Source organism: Fukomys damarensis, unplaced genomic scaffold (genome assembly GCF_012274545.1).
Source record: "Fukomys damarensis isolate Sample0158 unplaced genomic scaffold, DMR_v1.0_HiC HiC_scaffold_14, whole genome shotgun sequence".
NCBI classification, from domain to species: Eukaryota; Metazoa; Chordata; class Mammalia; order Rodentia; family Bathyergidae; genus Fukomys; species Fukomys damarensis.
The window spans coordinates 64,223,698-64,234,538 of record NW_022900926.1 but is presented as its reverse complement, the minus strand read 5'-3'; the positions used below and the strand labels follow the sequence as shown (position 1 = coordinate 64,234,538).

Below are 10,841 nucleotides of genomic sequence, written 5' to 3'. Positions count from 1 at the left end.
GTGTTTACAGGAAAGTGTCACTGATGTCTCCATAATTGTGATAACTCTTCCCTTCTCCTTGTGCCATGATTTTCAGGCAAAAGAAGAATTTGGTTAAATTTTCCTACGTATTCATTGTTGTTGATGCTATTATATATTAAGTTGTTTTTTATGTATTGGGGGATAGTTTATATGTATAGAAATGGAATCTATTTTTCCATGCAGAATTTATATCCTGAAACTTCACTGAACTCATTATTTCTAACAGATTTTTAGTGGGAGTCTTAGGTTTTCTGTATACAAGTATGTGTCCTGTGAAAGTAGGTAACTTTTACTATTTCCTGTCTGATATGGATGTTTTTCTCCTGGCTCATTTCAGTCTCTGGGACTCGGGTAATGTGTTGAATGGAAGATGCCCTGTGGGAATCCTGGTCTTATTCCTGAAGTTAAAGGAGAAACTTTCAGCTTCTACCCTCTGAGCAGCCGTCAGGTATGGGCTTGTCCTGCAGGACGTTTCCTGTTTTGAGCTCTATTCCTTCTGCACGTGGTGTGTGAGCAGTTTCTATCGTGAAACAATGTAACACTGAAGTTTTGCAAATGATTTTTTTCCAAAGATACTGAGGTGTTACAATTTTTTGTAATGTGGTGTTTCACACTGAATGGCCTGTGTATATTGGACCATTCTTGCACAGGTGAGGTCAGTCCCATGGCATTGACATTCATTGACATTGTGTATGAAATGTGTAACATAATATCAAACCCACAATTTTTGAGGCAACTCTTAACCCCTCACATGAAGAGCAATATGGATGTTACTTCATCAAAATCAACAGGTTTTAGTAAATAAATTGTGTGTTACAATAAAGATGACTAGGTAAAAAATCATTGCGAATAATGAAGTTTTCACAGGAAATGTTTAGCATTGCTGCTTAGTTTCTAGCTGTGTGGTGGAATAGAGCACCCACAGAGCCTGGCTGCAGAGAGTTTTCTGTCACTAATGTGCTCATAAAAAATGTGCTGTATACAAGTGTTGGATCTGTAAATTGGCAGGTGACATCTCAAACTGCACAGTTCAAAACTGTTATCTCACCACCAGTTAGCAATGTGCTGCTAGCAAATGTAAATATAGTTTCCAGGAATACAGCCAGATGGTCTACATCTCTAAGTGGACTTTCGTGGAAGCTGTAGTACTTTTTCAGTGTCTTATAACCATTTCTTTTTGTTGCTCTTAGGAAGGTTTTTGTTTTTTTTTAAATAGCTTTTGTAAAAGGCCAACAGGTGATAAGTGTGTTTCTTGTTTTAAGAAGTGATGTTTCGGTATTCCCTTGATTTGTTTCATTTACTACTCTGTGGTGTGTGTTGTTTATATCAGTGGTTATTTACCTGGTCCCTTAGTAACCTTCACTGTTCTTTGTAGGAAAATCTGTTAGGCTAGTTTTCATTGACAGATTGTCAATTAATTACTGAGTCAACAAAAATACTGGTCTCTATATTTTTAATGTGCTCACGTCAGACTCTTTTGTCTTAGCTGTCCAGACTACTCTCAAGTTTACATACAGTGAAAAATACCCAGATGAAGCTCCTCTTTATGAAATATTTTCCCAGGAAAACCTAGAAGATAATGATGTCATAGACATTTTAAAATTACTAGCATTACAGGTAAGGGAATTGCAATTTAGTTTTGTAATGACCTTCTTGTCTTGGTCTTAAATTTCTACATTTAAGGATTAGAAAATGCTGTAAATGTGTGTAAATAGTACAATGGCAAGCAGAATTCATGATGCATAATCACAGAGCATCTTTTTGTTTTCCATAGCCATTTCAGTGTTGAATAATGGAGATTGTCCCAGTGTTCCTGTTTGAAACTCGGTCTGTTCACTCAGTGATTTAAAAAAACAAGCCCAACAGTTACTTTAAGTTGTAGGCACAGTTCTGAGTTAGTTCTTCGAGTATCTAGTCCCGTGGTGTAGCTAAAAATTCTAACATTAAACAAATTAACACTGCCCCTCTCTTTCCCTTTTTACTGGCTATTGCCTGCACGTAACTATGACTAGTTTTTTTTCTCCATCTCTTTCCTTAAATTTATAAATACCAATTATGGGTTATGACCTCTCTAAGAGGTGAGGGTTATGCAGAGGAAAAAATGGATACTGGGAAGTTCTTTGCTGCACTAGGTTTGTTATAAGGTGGGCTACCCACAGTATGTGCGGGGTGTGTAGTTCACTTGTCCTTGGATAGAGTTTACTTTGGAACTTAAGAGTAAAGAGTAGGGTAGTGTCTTAGATTTTCATTGTTGTGACAAAGTACCTGACACCCACAAATTAAAAAAAGAGAGGTTTATTTTAGCTCATAGTTCGTAGAAGTTTCAGTCCGTAGTTGTCTGGTTCTAAGGCAGGGCAGCAGGGCATGGTGTAGCAGGCAAGAAATAGCAAGATATCCTCCTTCCTTCCCTTTTTATTCCAGCAATGGTGGGTCTTCCCCCTTCAGTAAATCCATCATCCACACCCAAAATGACGTTAAACCAATCAGTGGACTAATTCTGTGCCACATACCCATGATTGAGTTATTTCCAAAAGCTCTATCAGTGCATGAGGCTTTATGGGAACATCTAGATATAAGCCATAACAGAAGAAAAATGAAGTCCTTATTCCACTATTGTAAAATCAGCAGTCCTAGTAGTTTGTTTTTAAGACTAGTCAGAAAACATGTATCTACCTTAGATGTGACTTGGACGTTCTTAGGATTGATGGGTCTCTGAATGTTGATTTTATAACAAAAGTACTTGGAACTGTAGAAAAAGGCTTGGAAGTCTGTCAGGCATGCGTTTCTGCTGATCCAGGGCCCTGTTCGCTCTATTATCCAGCATGAAATTATAATTTGCTTAACATGTTTCACTTGAAAACATTGCAGGTAACCTGAGGTAGTTACACTATAGTCAGTCAGTCACACACTTACATTCAGTCTGAGTGAATTTTTCCATGTATATTTGTATTTCATTTATACTCACTCAATCTGTTTTCACAAAGACAATTTTCTGCCGGGGATTTAGCTCAGTGGTTCCAGTGCCTGCCTCGCAAGCACAAGGACCCCAGTTCAATCGTCGGTGAAAAAAAAAAAAAAAAAAAAAACCCACAATTTCCTTCTTGAGTATCCTATAGATTGAACCCAGGGTCTTCTCACTGAACTATATAGCCAACCTTTTCTTAGTTTTTATTTATTTACAAATTAATTATTTATTAATATTTATTTTTAATTTTGAGACAGTGTCACTAAATATCCCAGTCTGGGTTCAAATTTGTTACCCTCCTTCCTCAGCATCCCATAGTCCTGAGATTATAGGTGTGCACCACCTCGCATGGCTTCAAAAAGACATTTTAAGTCTCTTTAACAGTTGCCTGGGATCAAGTTTTGAGGAGGTGCTTATACTTTTTCTCCAAAAGCAGCATTATCTTTCAGTTATCAAAATAATGTATAAGAAAGAAAATACAGGAAGTCATGAAGAAAATAAAGATTACTCTTAATCCTACCAAGCGTGTAGAAATATAAATTATTTGGTATGATGATGCCAGATTTATTTTCTATATTTAGATACGTAGACCCTTCCCAACCCAAGTTAGATCTTTACCTAATGTTTTATACCACCCTCTTTTATATAACAGTGTGCATAAACATATGTGAATCATCGTTTTTGATAACTACATGCATGGTTCTGTATCTTTTAAAGAACGTCTTGGAATTATTTCTCACTTGTGCTTCATTTAATATATAATTTTTTTGACATTTTTGTTTATGTGTGATGATTTGTAAATACTTAGAGCAGGTCCTCCTTTATATCTCTAGTGCTTGGCACATGAGGGATATGCAAATATTGAATAAAGGAAAAGAATGAATCACTGATAAGTGTACTAATCTGGCATTTTCTAGAAGTGGGAATGCTAAATGAAAAGTACGTACCTACTAGCAATTTCAAACATCCTCCCAAATCGGCCTTCAAAATGATAACGCCAGTTTATGATCTCACCACAGTCACAGAAGTATCTGTTTATATGATAGCAGTTAATTTTGGCACATTGGCTAACATTAGATATTTTCACTTAGAAATAAAATACTAATAAGATGAGGGCTGGGGATTTAGCTCAATGGTTGTGCCGCCTGCATTGCAAGAGCAAGGTCCTGAGTTCAATCCCTGGTACCTAGAAATAAAAATAAATAATAATAATAATAAGATGAAAATTGTAGTTATAATTTTCATTTCTTCAAATACTAGAGATGCCAAATCAGTATGACTTCTGAATTGCCCAATTTCCATGTGAGTTATTTTTGCTTTTCCATTGGAATGATTAGCTTCTGTAACAGATGTCCTAGTGGAATTTGTTTATGAGATGTGTCAAACACTAGGCTTCGTGACACCATCTTTGCTCTCATAGATTTTATACTGCACTGGGGAATGTGGACTGGCAAACTAGAAACCGGTATCCCAGATTTAAAAAAAAAAATGCTGTGATAGTAAAGTACAGGTTTATATGGATAGACGCTAACAGGAAGCACTGCAGAAGCTTCCAAAGAGGAAGCTGAGACCTTAGGAAAGTTTGCCAGGCAATCAGAAGGTAGAAGACAGTAGAAGAATAAACTTAAATGAGAGAGAGATTGATTTTATTTCTTTAGAATGCCTTGCCTAGTGATGCAAAATTAATTGAATTAAAATCTGAAGTTGGGTGGTGGTAAATGATGGAATTAAAGTGCTTACTTTCTTCTTCAGAAGATTTTCCTAAACTGTTTAAAAGATATGGACTTGATCCTCATTAGAAGGGAAGCATTTGCTGGGTGTAGTAGCACATGCCTGTAAGTTTAGTACTTTAGGCAGGAAGATCCTCATGAGTTTGAGGCCAACCTGAACTACATAGCAAGACCCTGTCTCAAATAAACAAAAATTAGAGGCTTGACTGAGGAAGGCTGTGCACATCATGGCAGCCGGGAGAGGGAAAGGTACCCCTCAGAGTCACGACCTTCATGACTGTCTTCCTCTGCCCCGCAGGTCCCACCCCTAACAGCAAGTCAGAGTACACGAGGCTCTGGGGACCTCTAGATAAAATTACAGCATTGACATCAAGTCACTGTACAGTGGGTCATTGTTACACAGTACCAGTCTGGCACTCCAGAGAATTTTGTTTAGTCGGGAACTGGGGGTGATTAATTGCGTACGGATATATATAAGCCCTACTGAACAGAATTACAGTAGTGGTCTGAAAACCAATCCTTACAGAAGGCCCGTTCAGCATGTTTATTGTGGAAGTCAGCCTCCCAGAGAAGTGAGTGCTCGGTAATCCCACTCCTGGGACTGAGATTGTGGCTAGTGTCTGTTTAAAGAATGTTCATGTCTATTTTATTCTGTCTTCACTGACAACATCTAATAGTTTTTGAGTTACATCCCTTTTATGTGGTGATGCTTTTACATCTGGCTTTAAACATTTCATATCTAAACAAAAAATATAGTAAAGGTAAGTAACTAAAATACCCGCATTCTTTATCATTGTAATTTAGATGAGAAAATCCTTCTGGCCTCCCAATTCAATTAACTGTCAAAACTTCATAAAGAACTAACGTACTGAAGATGAGCTAGAGAAATGTTGCTCATTACTACAGGAAATGGCTCTCTGAATTCTATTTATATGATTATTAAACAGAATGTACCAACCTGAAGTATTTGCTTTACATTAGGTATTTCAAATTAAATGCCTTAAAATAAAATACTAACTGTCAAAACTTCATAAAGAACTAACGTACTGAAGATGAGCTAGAGAAATGTTACTCGTTACTACAGGAAATGGCTCTCTGAATTCTATTTATATGATTATTAAACAGAATGTACCAACCTGAAGTATTTGCTTTACATTAGGTATTTCAAATTAAATGCCTTAAAATAAAATACACTCACTTCTGAAATGGTCAAATGAACATTGCATGGTGCTCACAGTAACCCATTTTTTTATTTGTTTTTCTGAGAAGTGTGTTTTTCATCACCTTTCTTGTTATATAGGCTGAGGAAAATCTTGGTGTGGTCATGATCTTTACTCTAGTGACAGCAGTGCAAGAAAAATTAAATGAAATAGATCAGTTAAAAACGAGAAGAGAGGAAGAAAAGAAACTAAAAGAAAAAGAAGCAGAAGAAGCAGAGAAGGTACATTTAAAAGCCTTGTTTTCTTTCATTCTTTAAATATGTTTGGTGGTTAATTGGAAATCGAATTTTTCCTTTTATTTCTTGGAAGCATTTTCAGTAAATTTTTGGAATCAGTAAATAAAAGAAATTTTAGTGAAGTTTTACTTTAGGAGATTTTAGTCTTATATGGTGGTGGGATCACACAAGTACTGAGATAATCAGGGTAGTAGAGTAAAAGCTCTTGCAAGTAAGATCAGGAAATATAAATTAATTAGTCTGTGGTGCCAAGTTTAAATTTATAAAGCCCTTTAGACAGTGTTCTAAAGAGTTAATGTAAAGAAAACCTCAAATTCTAAAATGAATTGAAAAATAATGATCCTTAATGTTATAAATTCCAAACATTTTAATAATGGCAACAACTTTCTTCTAAATAGTATGCAGCCATGGTGAGTAAAGTAAATACACGGCACATTTGTTTCTTGGGATAAAAGTAGAAATGGGCTTTGCTAGAGTCAGCTGTCAAAATCAGAGAGAAGAGGCGGTGTGGGCAGAAATCAGATTAAATGTTTCAGAGTTTCAAATAATGATTTTTCTTTTTCTCATATTACAGTGGTTCTGTTTGTCTAGAAGATACACTTCTACTTGTTAAACTGCTATCTTACTAATCTAATGACTCATGGCTTTTTGTTTTCCTAAGCAACTGTTCCACGGCACCCCTGTTACAATTGAGAATTTCTTACGTTGGAAAGCCAAGTTTGATGCAGAACTCTTGGAAATTAAAAGGAAACGGATGAAAGAAGAAGAGCAAGCAGGAAAAAATAAATTAAGTGGTATGACATGCCTCACCCTGTAATTATTAGCATGCCCCTCAAGCCCTGTCTTGAGCAAGATGATTGTTTCGACAGCTTTCTACAAGGAAAGTATATATACTCAGCATCTGACAAAAGGAAAACATCTCCACACATAATTTATAATTGATTTTATAGCTTATCTTTTTAAAATATATTAGAATCAGTAGAGCCTAGGATAGAAAGATATTTAGGATCACAGGCCTTAGAAATGGGGAGTGAAACACACTATTTTTTCTAGGACTCTGAAGCATACTAGGTTTTTCACTTGTTCCATTTTAATATGAATCCATTTCACATGCCTCCTAGTGAACAAACAAGTTTTTAAATTAATTGACATTCACAGGAAAATAGATCTCCAGGCTTGTTTTCTCCAGTGATTTCTTGGTGTTAGGTGCATATGTATTTACCATTGTCATGTTTTCCTATTGTGTTGTTCCCTTTACAAGGATATCGTGACCTTCTTTATATCTCTTAATTAGATTTGGTTTGAAATTTACTTTGTCTGCAAATAAGATAGCTACCCCTACTCTTTTATGGGTTCCTGTCATATAGAGAACTGTTTTCCATCCTTTTACTTCCAGTCTATGAGTTTCTTTTTCAGGTAGGTGTGTTTCTTGTATAGAACATATTGTTGGATTTGCTTCTTAATCCATTCTGTCAGACTATTCTTTTGGTTGGTGAATTGAGGCATTGACATTGATGGTTATAACTGATATGTATTGACTTCGCATTGTCATGTTATTTTCCTGTTGTTGGTTCTTTTTTATTTTTCCCCCCTCTCTTTAAATTCTTGCCTATTGGATTTGCTCTGTTGGGGCTCATGGAGTTGTGACCTTCATTGTCTTTTTCTGGGATATTTAAAAAATTTGTTTGAAGTGCTGGTTTTGTAGTCATGAAGTTTCTCAGGTGTTCTTTGTCATGAAAGTATTTTATTTCTCCAACAACTTTGAGTTTTGCAGGATACATCATCCTAGGTTGGAGGTTGTTTTCTTTCTTGTTTTCTTTCTTTTGTTTTTGGTACCAGGGATCGAACTCAGGTCGTTATGCTTGCGAGACAGTCTCCAGAACCAGTTTTAACCCTGGTTATCTGCTAAAGAAGATTAAGAAGCAAGGTCAGTGTGGCCCACTGCTGTCATTCTTAAAAGTAAGCTTCGCCCTTTAATGGTATTCAACTCCCCCACACACACTTTTTTTAAAATTGGTGCTGGGAATCAAACCCAGGGCCTCATGTATGCTAGCCAGGTGCTCTACTACTGAGTTGCACTCCTAGCCTTACGATATTCTTTGTAGCACTTTTACCAAGATTTTTGTTCAACAACAAAAAAAATTTATTTCATTGTTTCTTGTGCTTTATCAGTTTTAGTCTCTTCACTCATTTTGACTCAGTTCCCTCTCTAGTAGATCAAGCTTGTCATTGGAAGTAAGTTACTAGATAATATTTGTTGATTCTGCCACTGAAATACCTTCTCAGCAGTTTCTTCTTACCTGAAGGATTTATTATTTTCACTGGGACTTTTGTGATAAATTCTTTCCCTGTATCTCTTCCTCCTTTTAATGCCCTTATCTACAGTATTTTATAATTGTTGTCTGTGATATGTTATTTCTAAACCATATTTACTTTATAAAACTTGGATTTCTACTGCTTACAAAAAAAGGTTGACCTATATTCTATTCCTTATCTATTAAACTATGCTAAGGTATTTTTCTTCAAATCTTCTCTTCCAGTTAGAAATTGTCAAGCTCTTTTCTTTTTTCTCTGCCGTTGCATGTACTCCTATCTAGAATTGCTTCATCCAGCTCCATTTTTTGTTTTGTTTTGTTTTGTTGTTTGTTTTTTCTTGGTGGATTCAGATTTATCACCAAAGCATTTTAGACTTCATCTGCTTTGTGGATCGTTCACTGACAATGCAAAATTAAGTTATTCTTTGACCTGCACTTAGTATATTGTATTTTTATTACCGAACTTCTCATAGGCACCAAGCAAGACTCATTCTCTTTCTGTTTTCACTGAACTGAATTTCAGTAGACTCGAGTCTGAGAAGAAAGGAAGATAGCAATTTTTGGTGATCAAGTGTGCTATAATCTGCTTCGATCTGTTTCAGACAAAGCTAAAGGAGTTTAGTGTAGAGCTTGGCTATTTTTCTTCCAGAGCTTAGGTATGTGGAATCTTGGAAGGACACCAGTGGTTACAAAGAGAACTGGGTGAGAGTAAAGGTCAATTTAAATACCAGTTAACAGGCTTTAATGATGTGCATGTCTGCAACTGTTTAGAAGTGATAACTGCCGTTACAAGAACTAGTGATATCAACTGCATAACCAAAGCAGTGTCTCATCACCCTTGTCTTCAACGTACAACATTCCACATTATAAGTAATAATTCTAGTGACTTTTAAATAACTAGAATCTTAGACTAAAATGGAAGAATGAAGTTGCTCTTAACATCTCAGCATCTCTGTTGACCAAAATAGAGATGATTTGCATTTGGGATTTGGGATTTCATCATTTGGACCTGACATGCATATTCAGAAGCTTCTGTTTGCTATTGCCAATGAGTTATGTCTTTCATTCCTTGTATAAAACTCAATGTGAAATATGTTCTTTGCACAGCTGGAAATAATGTGGAAGTAGATGAGTCCTTGTTCCAGGAGATGGATGACTTGGAGCTGGAGGATGTTGAGGACGACCCAGACTACAACCCTGCTGGTCCAGGGAGCGACTCAGGGGACTGATGCACCATCTCTGGAGAGCTCGACAGCCACAGCATCTGTGGCTGTGCTGACAGGGTTTTAATTTTCCTTTTTTTTTTTGTTTTTTCTAAGAAAAAAATAACTTTCAGGAGAATATTCTTCTGATAACTTTCACCATTGAATTTAATAAACTGACCATAACACTTCAGAGATAAAATGCTCACTTTCTCTTATTGGTTACCAGAAGATTACATATTTAACATTATTTAGTGCTGGAGGGAGATCCTACCTGTAAAACCAAGATTTGAAGGTGGGTGGCAGCCGTATGCAAATGGGTGTATGTACAAGAAACAGGAATAACTCATGTTTTCTATCCTGGAGAGGATAGCTACTTTTGGATTCCAAATGTTGTCTTTCATATCCTGGATTCTAGCCTCTTCACAGTAAATTTAAATTTTTAACAGATCCAGAAGCCCAAATTATACACAGGAATAAAATGCACATTGTTGCTATACTAGTACCTGAATGCAAATTTTGGTAATTATAAAAATTATATACTTCTAAGCCTTTCTCAGGTTACATTTATGAGCCCCAATCTGAATTTTAGAAGTGTAATGTGATACCACTTCTACAGGTGATTTGTTGTTGTTCTGCTGTTTTATTTTTTAAAATTTAAAAAATTAGTACATATTTATCATGATGAGCCCCAATCTGAATTTTAGAAGTGTAATGTGATACCACTTCTACAGGTGATTTGTTGTTGTTGTTCTGCTGTTTTATTTTTTAAAATTAAAAAATTAGTACATATTTATCATGCCTAATGATCGCATTCATCATAGAGAACTTTACCTGTACATAACACATCTTAATTTTTTTTCCATTCACCTCCCTTTCCTTCAACCCTTCTTTGTCTCCCTTTTCATAAAAGTTTCTTTTCATTTTTATCTTCAATTCTCTCTCTCTCTCTCTCTCTCTCTCTTTTGTTTTTGGTACCGTGGGTTGAATTCGGGTCCTTCTTCAATTCTCTTTTTTCCATTTCCCTTTCCCCCTCCCTTCTTTGCTTTCCCATTTGAACATGTTCTTCCTACTTCCTCATGTCTATTCTCCATTAATTCCTTATTTACCTTTTGAGTTTCTTATACAAGAGAAACAATGCTATATTTAAAC

At 35.9% G+C, this 10,841-nt stretch overlaps 1 protein-coding gene across 1 annotated transcript; it reads left to right on the top strand.

The window, feature by feature from the left end:
• The first annotated feature begins 391 nt into the window (after positions 1 to 391).
• On the top strand, positions 392 to 10,288 carry LOC104865434 (RWD domain-containing protein 1). Its single transcript, XM_019208141.1, has 6 exons — positions 392 to 464; positions 1,508 to 1,638; positions 6,017 to 6,157; positions 6,834 to 6,985; positions 8,059 to 8,099; positions 9,541 to 10,288. Exons 1-6 carry the CDS (start codon positions 392 to 394, stop codon positions 9,714 to 9,716), a joined length of 714 nt encoding a protein of 237 aa, XP_019063686.1. The 3' UTR covers positions 9,717 to 10,288.
• Positions 10,289 to 10,841: the final 553 nt, after the last annotated feature.

Bases quoted from the DNA above. Each gene is read 5' to 3' on its own strand.
- LOC104865434 (XM_019208141.1), top strand. From the start codon at position 392: ATGCCCTGTGGGAATCCTGGTCTTATTCCTGAAGTTAAAGGAGAAACT. The intron at 6,158-6,833 runs GTACATTTAAAA...TGTTTTCCTAAG, and splicing joins AAGCAGAAGAAGCAGAGAAG to CAACTGTTCCACGGCACCCC. The intron at 6,986-8,058 runs GTAATTATTAGC...CTCCAGAACCAG, and splicing joins GGTATGACATGCCTCACCCT to TTTTAACCCTGGTTATCTGC.